This window comes from Atractosteus spatula, chromosome 18 (genome assembly GCF_055471065.1).
Source record: "Atractosteus spatula isolate fAtrSpa1 chromosome 18, fAtrSpa1.hap1, whole genome shotgun sequence".
Taxonomy (NCBI): Eukaryota; Metazoa; Chordata; class Actinopteri; order Semionotiformes; family Lepisosteidae; genus Atractosteus; species Atractosteus spatula.
This window is the reverse complement of record NC_142723.1, coordinates 5,155,102-5,174,450: the sequence shown is the minus strand read 5'-3', so window position 1 is coordinate 5,174,450 and position 19,349 is coordinate 5,155,102. Positions and strand designations below refer to the sequence as shown.

The 19,349-nt window shown below is 45.0% G+C and overlaps 2 protein-coding genes across 4 annotated transcripts; both read left to right on the top strand.

Annotated features, from left to right (window-relative positions):
• The first annotated feature begins 200 nt into the window (after positions 1 to 200).
• On the top strand, positions 201 to 4,052 carry ccdc97 (coiled-coil domain containing 97). Of its 2 annotated transcripts, XM_088936686.1 has the most exons (6): positions 201 to 330; positions 872 to 1,017; positions 1,502 to 1,844; positions 2,610 to 2,852; positions 3,305 to 3,428; positions 3,653 to 4,052. In XM_088936686.1, exons 1-6 carry the CDS (start codon positions 321 to 323, stop codon positions 3,765 to 3,767), a joined length of 981 nt encoding a protein of 326 aa, XP_088792812.1. In that variant the 5' UTR covers positions 201 to 320; the 3' UTR covers positions 3,768 to 4,052. The 2 variants fall into 2 exon arrangements, with proteins under 2 accessions (XP_088792812.1, XP_088792813.1); XM_088936687.1 differs by lacking the exon at positions 3,305 to 3,428 and having other exon boundaries at positions 215 to 330; positions 3,653 to 3,847.
• A 1,852-nt stretch (positions 4,053 to 5,904) lies between these two features.
• znf598 (zinc finger protein 598) lies at positions 5,905 to 19,112 on the top strand. Of its 2 annotated transcripts, none has more exons than XM_088936949.1 (12): positions 5,905 to 6,179; positions 8,430 to 8,542; positions 8,913 to 9,042; positions 10,430 to 10,641; positions 11,169 to 11,386; positions 11,645 to 11,747; positions 11,997 to 12,175; positions 12,436 to 12,538; positions 15,255 to 16,039; positions 16,972 to 17,125; positions 17,440 to 17,584; positions 18,040 to 19,112. In XM_088936949.1, the coding sequence occupies exons 1-12, from the start codon at positions 6,006 to 6,008 to the stop codon at positions 18,394 to 18,396; spliced, it is 2,673 nt and encodes an 890-aa protein (XP_088793075.1). In that variant the 5' UTR covers positions 5,905 to 6,005; the 3' UTR covers positions 18,397 to 19,112. The 2 variants fall into 2 exon arrangements, with proteins under 2 accessions (XP_088793075.1, XP_088793076.1); XM_088936950.1 differs by having other exon boundaries at positions 5,929 to 6,179; positions 15,255 to 15,823.
• The last annotated feature ends 237 nt before the right edge of the window (positions 19,113 to 19,349 follow it).

Sequence of the window (19,349 nt, the reverse complement as noted above, 5' to 3'; positions counted from 1 at the left end):
CCCAGCAAGCAATAAAAAAAGAAATGAGGACAATATAATGTTTATGTACTAAATATAAATTCGGCAACTCCATACTTGTAGCTACGTCTAACATAAAAATATATTTTGATGGCACCGCGACTGCGTTTACTGAAATCATCTAAGCAGACGGGTAGGAACGAGTGATGTTCAACGTGTTGTACTAAAAAAATAGGGACCAATAACAGTGATGGACCAGAGGAAGTGGGGTTGTAATGAGAGTGAGATGGGTCTGAAAATGCTTGGAATCAAGAAAATTTAATATCGTTTGCTTACATTTCAGAACTTCGGAGGAAAGGAGAATGATTTCATGTAATGTCAATGCTGTTTTTCTTTGTTAATACCTTTGGCTCGCTCTGAGCCATTCGTTTTATTATTATAACGATTGAAAACATTTCTTATTACGATAAAGTAAGGAACTGTACACTGTCTTCAGTATTAACGATACGCATACCTTTGGTCAAATAAACGCAGTCCCTCAGGAGAGGATGTCTGTAAGATATTGAGGTCAGACATCCTTCTCAGACCTCGAGAACCGCTGCAGTTAATAGCCCATCGTGCAGCGATATTGCAATTTACGTGTTAGAACTTAAGATCGCCCTGTATTTATATGAGAAAACAGATTTTGTATCAACAAAATGTTGATACAATGTTGATTGTTTCAACGTTGGGAATGTTTCGGGTTTTTTTTTTGTTTTACCTTTCCTTTATTTTATTGACCTACACATAATTTTAATTATGAAATGCAGCAACCTGCTGAAAGTCTGAAAGCACAGTCGTTTCATTTTGAGATGAAAATAAAGAACTGAGGACGTTTTTGGTCTGCTCTTCACTGTTGTTGGTGTCTCTGCAGCTCTGTGGGGAGAGATCGAACCCACTGCAAGCTCTTCCAGCTCCGACAAAGATGAGCCTGCCTGCTCAGCAACAGAGGACCAGAATGGGACTCTGGAAACTCCCAGTGCAGACACAGCTGGACAGAGCAGGGAAATTGAAAATGAGGTACAGGGGTTGTAGCTGGAATGTGCCATCTTCATGAAAACTGCTAGACAATGGATACATTTAATTTACCTTGGGTAGTTTTTTTAAAAAGTACTTTGTGAAAAGCATTCTTTCCAAATGCTATTCAATGGAAAGCTAAGCAAATAACTTTTGAATCAAAGTACAACAAAGTAGCCCAAGCGTATTTTTTAGTACTTGAGCAAAGTGAGGCACATGCACTCTGCTAAAACCCAAGGTTGTGTTTCCTCTTCTTCAGTGTGTTGTATTGTATGCCTTTGTTATAAGGTGTTGCCACCAGCAGTTGTGAGCAGTTCCTGTGTTGCTGCAGTGTCAGATATACCAGAAAGCATGAAAGCAAAAAATATTACGGTAGGGTGTTAGATTAGCTTTCCATAGAGCCTCTCTCTCTCTGATTCTTGCCTACCAGAGCCTTCTCTTTCTCATTCTGTGTTTTCTTTCTCTCCCCTAACACCGTGCCTTCCAGATTCCTTCTGTCCAGGATGAAGGCTCCAGCGAGCTGTCGGCTATGTTGTGGGCAGTGGCCGAGAGTGTAGCTCCAGTGAAAAGCCAGCAGCTGGGGGAGCCAGACCTGACCATGGCCCAGAGGAGACAGGTTCTGCTGGAGCAGTATCGGGCCAAGCCTCTCGTCTTTCTGGAACGGTACCGGGCTTACCTGCAGCCTGAGCACCTGGGCCCCTTTGCTCACCTGAGCACCGACTGTCGTGCCCAGCACTACTGCAAGGAGGTGCGGAACCGGGCCTCCAGCCAGGCCAACAGAACCAGGGTCCGAAACCACCGATTCGCTGCCCTCAGGGCACTCCAGCGAGGTAGGAGCGATGGACAAAGTGGTGAGAAAGAAGGGAATCAAGTGAGGGGCAGTGAAATAAAAGGGGGTGAAAATAAGAGACATGGGCCTCTGTGAGGAATCAATAAGTGATCAATATGCAATCAATAAGAACAATCTATCAATCACAAAGCAATGGTTCCCTGATGAGTCTTGGTCCTGATGACCCACACACCTGCTGAGCCCTCAGTTACACAACCACAATCTTCATGGACATAATATTATGATTAATCTGAATTGCTTTTTTCCAGCTCTTAAACAGGTTGCAGCTTTAAGCGTTGGTTTACGTACTGTGAGTGAAATAAAATGCGAATATTTCAATGACGCAACTTCTTGGATCAACTTCAGTTGAAAAGAAAGGAGGGAGGCAATGAAAACCAGTGGGTGTGAGGAGCGGGACTGGGAACCATCGACACAGGGAGAGAGGAAGGCCAGTCCCTTAGATGAATATTAATATGAGTTTGAGATTATCCTAAAAATGAGTTCTTGCTGGCCAGTGTCTCACTACACTCAGTACACCGAGACAACACAGAGGCCTTCAGATAATTGGATAATTGTTGCGTTGTTGTCTTCCAATGAGTCTGCCCTGCTAATGATGTTTTATCAGGGTTTATTTGGGATTTGGCAATTTTAGTTTTTTGTTAATGTTACTACCCCTTTAGAATTCGACCTGATTTATTTTTTTTACTTCCTGCCCGTTGAACTGATCTAAGGGGAGGGTCCGCTCCACTGTGTGTCTGTCTCGCAGAGGGACAGTATTTCAGCGAGGAGCAGATGCGGGCCCGGGACCCCCTGCTGTACGAGCAGTACATCGGGCAGTACCTGAGCGAGGAGGAGCTGTGCCAGCGCGTGGCGGCCGGGCAGGAGCCGGGGGCACACAGCCTGGCAGAGCTGCTGCTGCACTCCTACCAGGAGGGCCTGATCCAGAACCGGCTGCAGGAGCAGCAGGACAGAGAGGAGGGCGCCACAGAGGAGGTGGAGGAAGAGGAAGGTGAGAAGGGCTTTTTGGAGGGCTGGGCTTTTGGGCTTTTGTTTCTTTCATCTTTACTAAGTCCCATTCGTACCGGGATGAAATGAAAGTTTTGTCTTCTGGCTATTCGCCTACTACAAACCCAAGTCCTAATGAGGGATTTGCACAGGTTAGATGGAGGAAACACTGTGTGTTTTAAAAAGTGTAGCTCCCTGCTCCAAAGGCTTTGTCAATCGGAAATTGGCAACGATGGGTGTGTGTCAAGGAGGTTATCGGGGTATCAGTTTGTCAGGCTGTTGTTGTGTCCTGTTGTCAGTTACACACTGTCTTGGTTGGATATCACTGTGGCGGTTTATGAGCGTGCTCGTCCCGGAGCGTCAGCATGTCAGACAGCACATTCAATGCGTCTCAGCCCTATGGGTGTCAGCGAGTCAGTAACTATGCGCCAGTCAGCCACTCTGTTCTGTCTGAAGACCACGTCTCTGGGGAGCAGCAGTGGGAGCCCACTCCAGAGGAGAAAGCCCTGCTGAGGGAGGAGTTCATCAGTCGAATGCACCAGAGATTCCTGGATGGCAAAGATCAGGACTTTAACTACAGGTAAGTATGGGTTTAAGTCAGCCTGATGGAATGCGCATAGCAGTGCAGTATGGACTTTATCATACTGTCCATTCAGGTGGGAAAGACTGGCACATTCAGTTTATGCACATGCATGGCACTGGCCACTTACATGGCCGAATGTAAGAAGTATGCACAAACCCCTTTTGCATGTGAAAGCATGCAGGGGCAGTGATACAGTGACACTTTCTGCTGCTTTGTTACAGTGAGGTGGATGAGAACCCAGACTATGACAATCTGGATATTGTGAGTCGTGATGAAGAGGAGCGATACTTTGATGAAGACGATCCAGAAGAGGAGGATGACATGGAGATGGAGTAGCATTTTACCACAATGCAAACTGAGAACATATGTTTTAAAGTGGAAGAGACCATCTGGCATATATCAATTGTTTTCTTTTTAATTGCTCATTGATAGAGAGATCACGTGCACAGCTCTAGAAAGAGCATTTCATTTGTTATATACATTTTTCTCTTTGAGATTTCCTGGTACAACTTAAACTTTTCTAACCATAGGACTTCCTAATCTTTTACTCTGGATTTCCTCTATTTTGTTTTTGTATTGTATTGAGGTGTTTCAGTCAGTAATAAAAAGGAAAATATTGAAGTGTTTGTGTTGTGCAAAATACTTTATTTGACATTTTGTACCATGAGGTCCTATCTATGTAAAGTTGCATCATGTCCAGAACAAATATATATCATATATATATATATATTTTGTGGTCTACATTCTTCTATTTTAAGATTGCATTATCATACGATTGGTGCGCAGAAATAAAAGCTGAAAAGTAAAGTCTGAGATTTTAAGTATATTATCTTATTAGACCACTATACTCTTTGATCCTTGTCAACAATGAGTTGTATAATTCAGTAAGCAATGTTTGTATCTGTGTTTTGTAAAATAAAATAGTAATACCTCAGTCTTATATTGCACTAAGCAGTTACTGAAAATTGCTGGGTGGAATAAAATGCTGAATTGAACAGAATGGTACTCCGTTCCCAAATTATTTTATTAAAAGGAATTTTGTCTAAATGTTCCTTGTCCGTGCTGCATTGACTTCTTCAAAGCATAAGAACACATTGAGCTCAAATAAAAAATGTCTCCTGCGGTTAGTGTGGGGATTCTTACATCACACTGTGTTGTGACAATGGTTCATATCCAGTCATGTTGTCGTTTTTTAGCTACATTACCCTCCTATGACCTGGAAAACGTATAAATGAAATGGGATACGTTGTATCCTAACCTTCGACTGTAGGCTGCTTCATCTTCATTACCTCAAGAACCTCTTCTGGTCACCGTAGTTTACAAGTAAAAGCACTAGAGGGCGCTTCTGCCTTGTCCTATATATGTTGTCTTTTTAGAACATGAAAGCCTTCCAGTTTCGGTTGTATTTGTGTGTATGACATACAAACAGCATAACTTCCAGTGGGGGAAGTAATGCTGTTTGGTTTGTGCCTGAATTTGGTTGATTCTGTTCTTGGCTCATCAGAGCCTTCTGATACTACAGTAACAGTGGGTATCAGTCTATTTTAGCCCTGCACACATTGATCTGTGTTTACTCTGTACTTGCAGTATATTTTACAGATCTCTGATTGAAGGGCTTTTTCCCCACACTTCACTGTCATACAGGGCAATGCGTTGGTTTGTATATCTAAATATTTACAGCCAGATTTTTGTGGGGAGATTGATATTATTCGTGATCATCAGATTAAAGTATACAGTATGCATGCATTGTAGATAAGTGTGAAGTGGTACTTGTTTCCCTGAGATCTGCCTTTCTTCTGGAAAATCATGGCTCTCGTCTCCACTGAGAGCAGGTGTGTGGGGAGTGTACTGGTGCACTATAGCTGCTGCCACATCATCCAGGTGGGGCTACACATTGGTGGTGGTGGAGGGGAGTCCCCGTTACTTGTAAATCGCTTTGAGTGGAGTGTCCAGAAAAGCGCTATAGAAGTGTAAGGAAACTTGTATTATTATTATTAATTCCAAATCTCAGGAAAACACCTGGTTCTCAGGACATGGTTGGAAAGTTTCAGCAGATCCTGCAGCACCTCATTTTTTGACTCCATCTTGGCCACAGGCCTTTCATGGATTTCCATGCTTTTCAAGAAGATAAAAAAAACGTTAGGTAAATGTGTTTCCCAGACTGTTTATTTTGAATGGCCAATCTTTTATCTCAGTACTTTTTATCAGAGTTTTTTTTTAACTCATTTAAAAAACTCATTTAACTCATCTGTTTAACACCTTGTACGTCATAGGCCTTCTGAATGCAAAATAACACGTACAGTATTTTAGAAACAACCTCCTCTTTGTTTTCATTTTATGGAATTCTTCTAGCCGCGGTAGTTTCCACGTATAAGCACTAGAGGGCGCATCTGCCTTATACTGACGCACGAAACCCATCGGCCCCGCAGAAAGATCATCGTCCTGCTGGCACTCTTTGGTTTACGTCATGACGTCACCGGGAGAGAGCGCCGGCCGGTAGAGGATTCTGGACTGCAGAGAGCTCACAGTGAAAGTTGTACAGCCGAGGCCCGGGGGTTTCTGTCATCTTCAGCCATGGATCAAAAGTCTGGCAAGGATACCGAGCGGAGCTGCGTCCTGTGCTGCCAGGAGCTCGACATTTTCGCCGTGGGCAAGTGTGATCACCCGGTGTGCTACCGCTGCTCCACCAAGATGCGGGTGTTGTGTCAGCAGAAGTATTGCGCCGTCTGCCGGGAGGAGCTGGACAAGGTACCGTCACTGCGGGCACACCAGGCCGGGGTGGCAGAGTGGCTGCCTAGGCCTTAACCGAGACGGGCTATGCAGCAGACAGCGGGCAGACCGGGGTGTTTTAGTGCCTGTACAGTTTACCTTGAATGTAAAGAATAAAAATGTATAAAGGGCAAAACTGTGAGTGTGATACGACTACAAAATATGTGGCGACGACTTTGATGAAGCTATCCCCCCCCGTTAATATCTAGTTTACTGGGATTTGTATTCTTTGGTCTTGGCCAGTTCTAGTTTTTGTTTGTTAAGGGTGAGTGAGGGAGGGTGTACGTGTGTCAGGGGGGCCGGACAGTACACCCCGGAACTGCTCCGTGCGAACATGCGCTCGGCTGTGGTAGAAACACACTGCTGTCCGGCCCCTTGACGGAGTTCGCAGGACTTCTCCAGCTGTCTTTTGCGGAATCGGTCCAAAAGAAAAAAGAAAAACGGTGCTCGAGCAGTTTCCGAGGAGTTCCCCCGTGTCGCTTCTCCACCGGCACCTTACGAGGCATCAGAACGACACCGGGTCCTTGTTGGCGGTTAGATCGAAGTTTTCTCGGAGGGGCCTGCTGGCAGATCGATTTGAAGGGGCTGTCTAGCTTCGTGTTAATCAATCAATCCCCAAGAAAACTTTAACTCCAGGCATGTCCGGACTACGTCCCCCAGTCGGCCATGCGCGTCAGGACTGTCTGTGCTTTCGGAGCTCGTTGTGTTCCTCCGTCAAGTTCCCTCGCACCTTTGACTGATAATCCACGACTGTGTGCCTCTTAATAGATCAAGGTTAACTCCGTTTAACGCAGACGGTTAGTGGATGTGGGTGGTTTACAGGTGATACATTCTTACAATCCCCCGCAACGCTTTGCTCTGAGGTTGGTCTCGCCGGCCGCAGCTGGTCTTATCTTTGTACTTGGACGCTGGTACACAAGGGCGTCTATTTATGCTTTAGATCTGAAAACACACGTACAAAGACAAGGTCTGGAAGTTAAAGGGTCGGTTTGAGATATTCCATCTGGGAATGGGGTCACTCAATCGCACCCTACTTTCCGAAGCCGTCCTTCGGATGAGACGTAAAACCGAGGTCCTGACTCTCTGTGGTCATGAAAAATCCCAGGGTGTTTCTCGAAAAGAGTAGGGGTGTAACCCCCGCGTCTTGGCCAAATGTCCCAGTGGCCCTTACCAATCATGGCCTCCTAATAATCCCCATCTATGAACTGGCTTCATTACTCTGCTCCCGTCCCCACTGATAGCTGATGTGTGGGGAGCGTTCTGGCGCACTATGGCTGCCGTCGCATCATTCAGGTGGGGCTGCACACTGGTGGTGGTGCTTTGAGCAGAGTGTCCAGAAAAGCGCTATATAAGTCTAAGCAATTATTATTATTTCTAACCTGGTAGTTATTCATGGCTATGAAAAAGTAAGTGCTTGGGGTAAATTTTAATACCGCTGTAGTAAATTCAGGGGTGTGAGAGTCTGGAATGAGTGACCCAGCCTTGTGGTTGAAGCTGAACTAGTTGTATCTTCCAAAGACGCATTAAGCACATGGAACATGGAAATTAAAACTCAGAGGTGAGGATGTTTACCTAGAGCGACTGTTTGCACCAGGGAGTGTGATATTGTGTTGCACGAGGTCCCTGTTGCTGACTGTGCTCAAGCCTGTTAAAGTGAGAACAAAATCGTCCTCAATTAAGAAATGGCATGTATTTGTCAAGCATGTTAGATAAAAAATGTGCAAATAAACACTGTTCTGTGTTTGTGTTTTTACTAGCATTTTATTTCATGAAGGTTATAATCCAGTAATTGTTTACCAGATCACCTGAAGTCAAATTAATAATTAACAGTTGTCTGCTGTAGAGGAAGCTTTTAAGACAGTGCAGATATTGAAAATCTGGTCTTAGAAAACTCCTTCTTCTTTTTTTTTACCAGCCCTTCTTTGGAAAGCTTTAACGAAAACTACAGGTTATACATTTTAGGCAACAGATGTTCTGTGCAGAATCATTTTGTTATTTGAACCTGCTCATATTGAATAACATGTTTACTCTTGTTTCGTCAGTCAGTTTGAAAGATTTTGCCAGGGCGCTTGCAAGTCAGGAACAACGTTTATTTTCTGGACCTAACTGACCTTACCTGTTGTGTTTTTCTTGTCTCGCTTGCAGTCATTCTAATTCGTAACTGATCTTGCAAGGAGTCTGTCTGTGTGAATAGCTGGACTGACCTGACGAACATTGTTTCTCTTCCAGGTCATTTTTGTCAAGAAACTCGAACCGTTTGCCTCAATACGCTCCCAACAGCTTCAGTGCGAGAAGAAGTACGATATTTACTTCAGTGATTCCAAGATCTACGCACAGTTCAGGTATGTGTTTTTTTGGGGGAAAAAACCTCACAGGACCAAGAATAGGGACAGGCCTATTCTTAGCCATTTTATTCCATTGTGTGACTCCAGTCCATCGGTACTTCATGCTCTTAATTGGTTATTACTTCATTAATAGGAGCAAGTAGGAGCAAGCACTTGTAATGGAAATTCTGCCTGCCTCTGATTGCGACAGGTTGACAAGACGTCATCCTTTTTGTTTGTTCAGCTGGGGCGTGGAGAGAGCCGTGGCAGCCAGCTTTTAATGAGATGAATGGGTTTGAGCCTTGCCAAGCTCGGGTGGCGTGTTGTGAAACCGCGATCTCCCAGACATCTTAAAGTATTTTGACTTTGCCTCCCTCCTTGATTTCAGGAAGATTTTACAATCGGAATGCCCACAGTGTCCTGAACCGAGAGTCTTTTCCAAGTTCGAGGAGCTGGAGCACCATATGAGGAAGCAGCACGAGCTCTTCTGCTGTAAACTGTGTGTGAAATACCTTAAGGTAGACACTGCCGTTCATCATACACCTCTTGTCACACTAAGGGGTATTGAGAGTTCATGTGTCGTGCTGGATATCCAAATATCAGGACAGCCCATTCCTTTCCAGGAGCTCCGTCTAGCCACTTTTATCCACTTAGCTCTCCCAGGGCTGCTTGAAAGAGCATTGAAATAATTATAGATTTAGCAGGAATGAAGGTTAACAGTGGAAGAGAGTGCTAGGAAAAGTGAAGGTTGCTTGTATGAAAGCTCAAGGTGAAGTATTGCAAGATAAGTTAGTCAAACCGGTAAAGGGACCTATTTCATAATTACAGGGTAGCCTGAAAGGCAACATTGTGACTGTTCTGCATGCAGGTGTTTGTTTGTTGACAGTCAGCTACTTTGGGTGTCATAGGAAATGAACTGGTTATTGATTTTAGGAGAAATACCACACCCCCTCAACCCACTATAATTGATGGTCAGCCTGTTGAAAGTGTCGATGACTATAAGTACTTGGGACTGGTCATTGACAAAAACCTAATATGGGACAAATGTTGTGACACGATCTATAAAAAAAGGCCAACAGAGACATGTCTTTCTTGGAAAACTCTGGTACTTTAAGTTGGATAAAACTATTCTTACACTTTTCTACAAATCATTAATTGAAAGTGTCTTAACATACTGCTTCACTTGTTGGTTTGGCAACATAAGTACCGGTAATTGTAATTGGCTGGTAAATTAGTGAATATAAGGGGCAATATAATCAGGAATAATCAAATCAACTTAAGCATCCTTCACAGAGGGTGACTAAGAAAGCCAAAAGCATCGGGGAGTGCGTGTCTCACCCCCTCCATTGCGAATTCACACTTCTCCCATCTGGGAGACGCCTCTGTGCCCCCAGGTGTAAAACCAACCGACTCAGGAAATCTTTCATCCCCACTGCAATCACACTCTTAAACAATGCAAAGTAACTACCTTGTCCCTTGTTTCAATTCAATTCAATTCAAGGTGTTTTATTAGCATGACAGATGGGTACAATCAGTGTTGCCAAAGCAAATAAAAATCATGAAATTCACATGAAACAAAACAAAAAATACAAGTAAGATAAAATCTACAGACATTTACAACAAAGACATATCATAAAATATTTACATATACCGTAGACAGATGGAGCATTATTGGGAGACAGACTCACTGTTCCTCAGGCTGTGGTTTCTCCTGTAACACTGCTGTATTCTCTTCCCTTTTGATCGTGTGTATTGTCAGTGTGTTGTGTTTGACTGTGCCGTAAAACAGATTTCTCCTAGGGGACAATAAAGCTTGAATTGAATTGGAAGTAGTTTGGCTTAAGGTGCTGTCCAGGTGCTTGACGTTGACTGACGTTTGCGGTGCACTGCTTCCACCCCCGACAGATTTTCACCCACGAGCGGAGGTGGTACAACCGGAAGGAACTCGCCCGCCACCGCACGCAGGGAGACCCCGACGATACGTCCCACCGCGGGCACCCTCTGTGTAAATTCTGTGACGACCGCTACTTGGACAACGACGAGCTGCTGAAGCACTTGAGGACCGAGCACTATTTCTGCCATTTCTGCGATTCAGACGGCGCACAGGAATATTACAGGTGTCCAGGATTCCCATTTTGGCCTGTCTGCTCTTAGCACTGTTGAGGAGCATCGTGTCGGTAGAATTGAAAAACAAATGGCAGCTCGTGAACTGAAACACAGAATGATTTTGTTGTTTCGCATTTAGTTCTTGGCCAGTGTTGGGTAATCGAACAAGCCAGGCGTCATCTCAGAAACCATAAAAGGCATTGGTTAGTCAGTCTTTTTTTAGTGGGCATTCACATGTTTTCTTTTACAGTTAAAATATGAGAGATGATCAGCTTTTTTGTTGTGTCATTTGTGTGATTTTGGAAGATGGCGCCATGTTTTTTTAGGCCATATTCAGTGGAGAAATGACTCAGTCAGCAGTGCGCATTTTCCCCCTTTCACTCTGGAGGTTCAGACGCGTACAGTTTTTCCTGTTACGGGCGCAGGCTCTTGGGTGGAACTCTGTCGTGGGAATCGTGTTGAAGTTCCTCCGGTATTGGCTCGTCCCCCCCGGAGGCTTTTTGTAACCTGATGGGTTTTGTTCCTGGCGTTTCCGCAGCGACTACGAGTACCTCCGTGAGCACTTCCGCGAGAAGCACTACCTGTGCGAGGAGGGCCGCTGCAGCACCGAGCAGTTCACCCACGCCTTCCGCACGGAGATCGACTACAAGGCCCACAAGGCCTCCTCTCACAGCAAGAACAGGGCCGAGGCACGCTTGAACCGCTACATAGACCTGCAGTTCAGCTACGCCTCGCGACACCAGAGGAGGAATGAAGGTGAGCCGAGGCCCAGGGAGACAAGTGGGTATTGCTGACAAAAACATGTCTTCCCCCCCCCCCCCCCCCATTCTGCACAGTTTTGTTAATTGGGGCTTAAGAGGTATTCTTGGAACGAAGTTCTTTTTAATTCCGTGTGAAACAGATCAAATGCGGTATGAGGTCAAGACAGGGGGGCTTCTAGGGGGTGAGGAGCTCAGTGACAGCTTGTAGTCGGACCTCCTGATGGTGGCGTGTTCTCTGCTGTTGTTGGAGTAGAGGACTACGAGGAAGCGGAGAGCTATGTCAGGTCCCTGAGGCCGACAAGAGGAGGAGCTAGGGGAGGACAGCAGAACCGGAGAGGAAGCTGGAGATACAACAGGTAGGCTCTTGCGCAGCTATTTCAGCACTGCCGAGACACCCGGGACCCGATTCTCCCCTGCACAGGCTCCCCGTGTAACTAACGAATTCATTGGCTGGTTGATTGATAGTAGGTGGTTGGCCCACAGTGGGGGAGATATAGGCCTGCTGGTATTACAAAGGCAAAAGGAGCACTTTCTTGCCACTAGAGTAGTTCCGACATCTCAGACTCCGGCCTGCTGACACATCGGCGGCCGTTTGTCGCTCGCAGGGAGGAGGAGGACAGGGAGATCGCGGCTGCAGTCCGAGCTTCGGTGGCAGCTCGGCGGCTGGAGGAGAAACGTCAGGCTCAGGAGCGAGAGCCCCCGAAACCCCGCAAAGAGGAGGCGATGGAGGCCGAGGACAGCCGGAACCTCAGGAGCACGACCAAGCCACCCAGCGAAGCTCCAGGTGTGTGCGCATTTAAAAAAGGAACGTCGTCCAGATATCACATCCATCTCGGACGAAAATCTCTCAGTCTCTTCTAATACAGCTTTTATTTGCTTTCTGGTTGAGTAGGAACTAAACAACACTTGTCATATTTTATATCAGTTGGACATTTGTGTGTAATTATGGACAGTCATTTTGCTCAAAGCTCTGGAATACAGATTACAGTATGCTGTTGGGATCAAGGATCAAGCTGTATGTTACTTTACTTTTCTTTTATTTAGGTCCTAAAGAAGCAAGTAAGTCAGTAAATGGCAGCGCTCCTCTGAAGGGGGAAGACTTCCCAGTTCTTGGGGCAACAGCTGCACCTATGGCACCCATTCCAAGGTGGGTTGTAGTGCACATCTGTATAGAGTAAAGAAAAGAGGCAGAAAGCAGAAAGCTGACTTATTGTCAGTATTGGTCACCCAAAAAGTACTGCATCCTCTGTTAAATAACATGGGCTCTGTCAAGGAACCTGAAACAAGCATCGGTTGAATGCCTGCTGGGTCTGTAATTTTGTGCTGCTGATTTCAACATGATGTTAAATGTGTTGAGTCTATCGGAACTGATTCAGAGTGGGGGAAAGCACAATGAATGATTGGTTAGACAGTGTAAGGATCGGTGCTAGGGTTACAGTAAGGGTCACTATAGTAACCTGTGGTTAGGGTTGAAGTTACGGTGGTTGTTGGAGTGAGAGTCAGGGCTGGAGCTGAGAAGTATGGTGGGAGGTAAAGTAATTCCAGCCTTCAAACGATTTGAGCCGCCCTGTAATGTTACAGACTGAGAGGAGCCGACGTTGGCATTTTGTCATGAGAGATGTCAAAGTGAACCCAATTTATGATGTCCTGGTTTGTTTTAGGTTCAGGACATCCTGTTTAGCTCAGAGGCCTGTCTCCTGAAGGCTGGAAACAGCAGAGCCAGGCTGTGCCAAAGGCTGTGTTCATTCAAGGCAACAGAAAAATTATTAGAAATCTTAACGTTTTTAATTCTTTGTGTAATAATAGTAATTGGTGTTACAGTGTGAAAGACACAGATTAATTTGTGAGTTAATTAAACTAATTAAATGAGTTAATTAGTTAGCTAACCGCTGAAACAAAAATGAGGAGTCAAAAATCTTTGACTAAGGTAAGGATCTTCAACCCTGGACCAGAGAGCCTTAGCCTTAGTCCAGGTCAATTTCTATAGGTTGAGAACAGTAACGGTTGTGAATCGATCCAAGTATGGAGATTTGTCAAGTTAAGTAGTCCTAAGTAATCTTCAGAACCTCAGGGAGAGATCTTTCTTAATTGAACAGATTTGCATGGTTCATCAGTAGCTTACAAGTGTTGTAGGAGGAAGACTAATTGTTGCAAGAGTATGGAAAAAGCTACCCAGCCATGCTGTTAAAGCTGATACCATGACTTCTTTCAAGATGCATCTCGATGATATCCTTTTTATCATTTATTCACTAATCGCCAAACCACAAGGCTAGATGGGCCAAATAGCCTAATTTAGTTTTGAATCTTTTCTTATAATGTTAAGTTGCACGTCTTTCTGCTCTTTAAAGAGGTATGATATACTTTGGAATTACGTGGAATCATTTTTAAGATGTTGTTTAACATTGCACTCCACAGTCACGGTCACAGACCAAGTCATAGCTAGTAACCATTCTGAACCAACTTGAACTTTAACCACAATTGAAGTGCTTTTTAAGAAATGCAACTGAACCCGACTTGAAAAACATAAATTGTAAAGTCTAGTTGAATTCAGAACCAATCGATAGAAGAAACTTTTACTATTTTTATTTCATTTTTGTTTCTTTATAATCTGTAGTGGGTCAAGAAGTGCATTTGTGCTTTACTGCTTTACTTTGTAAGAGCCGGGCCTTCATCTATTATTTTTAACCCTTTCGAGCTTCAGAGCTCTTACCTTAAGCAGATGAATAGCGCTTTCAAGAGAATAACACTTCTTTCTTTTCACATATTCCCTGCTGCATCACCAAAGCACTTTAAAAATCCATTGTGTGTGTGTGCTCTGTAGGTCTGCTTGGGTGTACAATTCTGTAGCTTGGACGAAGGAAAGACTGGCGCCTAATCCACTTTGACGTCATTTGCCGTTTCAAAACCCCGTTAAAACGATTTTCATGAAACTGCCTCCTTTGTTGGGATTTTGCTTGAAAGACATTTTGTTTATTGCGGCGGACTGTTGTACAATGATTATGCTTGTCTCGACTCAAGGTTCTATTTCACGTATTTCCAAATAATGCAGTCTGCTTTTTGTTCATTTTCTTGTTCTGTGCTCCCGATTTAAATTCCTAGCATGGTTACCCGGCACATTTTCAGTCTTTCCATTTGCTTTAGACAAAACGCAGACCTCCTGGGCAGCACCATTAACTATAGCTGTACATTTCTTTCCAAGCAGTTGACAGTAGACATTTAGTCTGGGCTACTTCCTCTTTTGCCAGATTTCATTGGATTCTTATCTTCATTCTGGTGTTTTAATGTATCCTTGTAATGCTCTTAAGACATTTTAGGTCAGCGAATACATATTTCACACTAATTTGCGAGTGTTAATTAACAACATACACAGGTTCGTTTTTTTTTCTTTGCATGTTTGTATATTCTAAATCATGCTTTTAATTAGGGGTTAGAGCATCTCCAGAATCAATGAGAAGCTTTGCATCCTACTGTACATCCTGCAGTGTGTAAAAAGGAGATAGTAGGCCTGATCTCACTTACAGTAGTTAATACTGCCACTGATTATTAAAAATTATAAGTTGTTCTTTATGATGAATATAGACTTACTCTTTGATTTGAAATGTATGTCCTTGTTGAGATGCTTTCTTTGAAATTGGCCTTCCAGTCAGAAAAGGTTAAAACCGATAGCTCTGATAGCTTGAAGGAACCGTCTAGCTGTGTTCAGTATCTCACCCATGCACCCGGTCGTATCTGACCTTTTCCTGATAGCTTTTTCAATTATTGAGGATTTTTGGAGTGTATGTGCGGGTGAGAAAGCATAAAATGATGATGGCCCGCTAATCTCATTTGTGTTCCCCCCCCCACCCCCACCCCCGATTTTCCAGTGTGATAAAATCGGTTCCTGTCGAGCTCAAAGAAGATGATTTCCCCAGTCTGTCCAGCGTGGCACTGACTTCTCCCATGACCACAGCCTACACTGCCCAGCCCAGGAAACCGTCCTCCTTCCAAGAAGAGGACTTTCCAGCCCTGGTGTCCAAAATTAAGCCTCATAAGCCGCTCGGCGGCACCTCGTCTGCTTGGGCCAACGCCGCGAACAAGAATTTGGCGAAACCAGCCGCGCCAGCCTTCTCCTCTTCCAGTCCCTCCCAGCCCAAGAAGAAGCCCGCGCCGGGGAACAACGGCAAGGCCAGCTCCAGGGTCAAGCCCGCCTGCTCCGACGACGAGGACGACAAGGCCGGCAGGACCACTCAGGAAATCCGCAGCATTCCGACCATGCTGGACATCTCCTCCCTGCTGACGGGGAAGACCTCCTCCCCGCCCGCGTCCAAGGTGGGCAAGAGGAAGAAGGTGGGCGGAGAGAAGCCGGCCCCATCTTCCTCCTCCTTCTCCTCCTCTCTGCCGCCCGCCGAGGAAGCAGCCCCCGCCGTGGCCCAGAAGGAGAACGTTCCCGACAGTAAGCCGCCCACGCCGGACGTCGCCGCGCCCGTTTTTCCCGCCGCCCCCAAAACCAACCCGTTGATGAACGGCCACGCCGACAAGCCGCCCGACAGCAGCGGCGTCGCGGTTCCCAAGGAGCCGCCGGGACTGAGAAAGCAAGTCGCCCCAGATCCCTGCCCGCTCCCCGAGGAAGAAGAGTTTCCGGCGCTCATGCCTAAAAAACCTCCTCCAGGTAGTCCCTCACCTACAGCTGGGAAATGAAAAGGTGTGGCTGGGGCAATCGCGCGAGTTGCCTTCCGTCATTGCCACGTTTAGAGAAAGTGAACAAAAGCCGGTAAAAATATCAAAATGCCGGGCCCGTTTTCACTGTACCATGGCAGAAACATGTAGGAACCCCTTAGAGCATTAATCAAATCAAATCAGAGTTTATTTGTCAAATGCACAACAGTACAGCGGGCAGCAGCAGTAGCTGGCAATGAAATGTCTTTTCTGCGAGCTCACAAAAATCACAAGAATCACAAAATTAAGGTTATGAAAATAAGGTTACATAATACTAGATGTAATAGAAATTGAATAAAACTCAATATGAATAGAGCTGCTATGTGTTCATGGTGTATGCAGTATATACATGTAGTGCAGTTATGCTGAATACAGTGAAAACTGTGTGCCCATGTAGCCATTACAGGTGATTTGCTAAAATAGCTGCAGGTTGGCTGTTGAGCAGTCTTATTGCCTGCTAAAATTAATACAAGCATAAATCTTGCAATGCTCTGTTTAAAGAATACTTTAATACATCAGTTGGTTGAAATATCCAGGAGGGGAGAATAAGCGAAAGGCGAGCAAGTGGCGTTTAAACTTGCTGAGCTGATTGTGTTGGCTTTTTTTTTTTAGCACGGTCGACCCAAGGTGTCTGGAAAGGGCCGCATTTAGAAAGTGTTAAAAAAAAATGTCAGTGGCTGTTTTATATTCCAAAGGGACAAGTAGTAGGTTTATTCCACGCTGAAAAGAGAAGAAAGAAAACGCAACGTTTCAGGTGTGAGGAAGAAGGCTTCACGGCCGAAACGTTTCCTTTCTTCTCTTTTCAGCGTGGAATAAACCTATTACTTGTCCCTTTGCAGCCTACGCATGCTGACGCAGCTCCCCGCCTGTTTTGTATCCCACCAGGTTTCAAGACTGCGTTTCCAATGAAGGGAGGACAGACGGGCCTACCTCCTCCTCCCCCTGGACTAGCTACGCCCATTAGCAAACCTCCCCCCGGCTTCACTGGCATTTCCTTGAATGCGAATCTGTTGGAGCCTGCCATTCCATCGGTCACGGAGTAAGTGAACGGCACATCCTGCTGCAGAACCTTAACTCCCCACAAGAGGGAGTATTGAGACCACTAAATCAACCGCAAAGAAGCCAATCTGATTACAGGCATCCACCCTGCAGAAGAAAAAAACAATAGTGCAGAATTTGTTTTGCAGTTTGTTTTGTTTCTAGGCCTGGTTGTAAACATTTATTCCTGGGAAGTGTTGGCTAACATATTCTAGTGAATCTCGTAATTTAGGGATTCTAATTCATATGTCTATATAGTAGTGGATAAAAGGTAACCGAAGCTATGCCATTCTAATTTTACTTGTTCAATTCCAGACCAGTGTATTCTGCAGGCACCTACCTCGTACCCGAGAATTTCCAGGCCAGAAATATGGAACTCATTAAATCCATAAAAAAGTTCCTAAACAATGACGAGTCGAAGTTCAACGAATTCAAAACCTACTCAGGCCAATTCAGACAGGTAAGTGCGTCTAGGGAATTCTGTCACTTGCACACAGACATGTACTGTCTGCACTCTTTGTAACCTTTAGTTCACAGGCACATATATTTTGAAAAAAAAACAAATGTGAGTTTAACTTCAAACGAATTAGGCTGTGCTCTGCTTTCCTGGGTCACACACCTGGCCGTGACGTTGGTGAGAATTGTGTCCCGAGAAGAAATGTTTCTCCGTCAAGGAAGTCCCAACAGACAAAACACTGTTTCTTCTTTCTCCATTTCAGTCTGGAATGAACCTCGGCTCTTTCCTTCTTTTTATTCTGATGTACCCCTTCTATGTCGCACTGATTCCATTTTTTTAAATGTTCATGATATTGAAAAGACGTCTTGTGGCCTTTCACTCCAAATAAAACATTTTCAGCTGCCCCTCATCTTTATGCTAAACAGGGGTCTTAACCTCGCTGTCTTCCCCAATCCCAGGGTCTGATCTCCGCTGCGCAGTACCACAGGAGCTGCAGAGACCTGCTGGGAGAGAACTTCAAGAGGATCTTTAACGAACTGCTAGTCCTCCTGCCAGACACCAGCAAGCAACAGGAGCTCCTCTCGGCACACAGCGACCTCCGGGTGCTGGAGAAGCAGAGCGGCAGCAAGCCCAGGAAGAATAAAAAGAGCGCCTGGCAGACCAGCACTGCCAACAACAACCTGGACTTGGACTGCCAGATCTGTCCCACCTGCAGGCAAGTCCTGGCGCAGGAGGACTTTGTGGCCCATAAGACCTTGCACGCGGGAGATGAGGACTTCCCATCTCTCCAAGCCATTAGCAGGATCATCAGCTAGCCCCCCACCCCTCCCCCCCGCCCCCTCCCAGCGTGATGGTCCACTCGTCCACCCAGGCAGGGTGAACCCGCGTCCGCGCTGTAGGAACAGGTGCGCTCAGTGCAAATAATGAAGGTTGCAAAACCGCCGTGGGGGGTCAGGCAAGTATTTCTTCAATACGAGAACGGAGCGGTCGTAAGGGTGACCCTTTGACTGAATCGATTTCCGGGAAGAGTAGAAGTTTCTGAAAAGTCCGACAAGCTGAAGCAGTTCAAATCTATTCCAGCCAGTCTTGTGCTGCGAGGCCAGAGAATGGAAGAAGAAGAGGGCATGCAGGCATGCTGGCGGATAACGGTCTCGGCCTTTCCCTGCCGTGTGTAAGGAACAGCTGAAGCGGTTAGTTGTGCTTGAAAATGATCCATTTAATATTTACTTGAAAGTGAAGTGGTGAAGTTCTTGCAGATTTATTTCCCCCCCCCCCTGGAATGGCCGTTTATGTTTGTAGATTTTATATATCAAGCTCTTCAAGCCTGTACATTGAACTGTAAAAATTGTATTTAATTTGTTATCCGCTTCAGTTCTTCAATTTGTTGTTTAATGTGTATGCAGAAAGTGCTGAATGCAAAGGACAAAATACAAAACCTATGATTTATTTAACAACATTTATACAAATTAAGACAAAAATTTAGACACTGTATATTGAATGAACCTGGTATTAAAGGTTTAGACTACACAGTTAATTAAAATGTTTTGATTTTTGTGGGGGGGGGGAGGCTTTGAAAACAGTCCCAGAACTTTATTTCACGTTTTATGGTCATTTCTTAAAGTGTCGGATTACTTTTTGCCTCAAAAAAATGTAATTGGCCCAGTTTTACAGGGTAGGCATGATCCTGAGCTTCAGTGATAATATGAAGCAGTTTCCACTGTTTGGCTGGAGCTGTAAGCAATACATTACAATGCAGTTCATGTCCTGG

Excerpts from the sequence above, each read along its gene's own strand:
- ccdc97 (XM_088936686.1), top strand. Across the intron at positions 1,845-2,609 it reads CCTCAGGGCACTCCAGCGAG|AGGGACAGTATTTCAGCGAG; the intron begins GTAGGAGCGATG and ends TCTGTCTCGCAG. Across the intron at positions 3,429-3,652 it reads GATCAGGACTTTAACTACAG|TGAGGTGGATGAGAACCCAG; the intron begins GTAAGTATGGGT and ends GCTTTGTTACAG.
- znf598 (XM_088936949.1), top strand. The coding sequence starts at position 6,006 with ATGGATCAAAAGTCTGGCAAGGATACCGAGCGGAGCTGCGTCCTGTGC. Across the intron at positions 10,642-11,168 it reads GGCGCACAGGAATATTACAG|CGACTACGAGTACCTCCGTG; the intron begins GTGTCCAGGATT and ends GCGTTTCCGCAG. Across the intron at positions 17,585-18,039 it reads ACTCAGGCCAATTCAGACAG|GGTCTGATCTCCGCTGCGCA; the intron begins GTAAGTGCGTCT and ends CCCCAATCCCAG.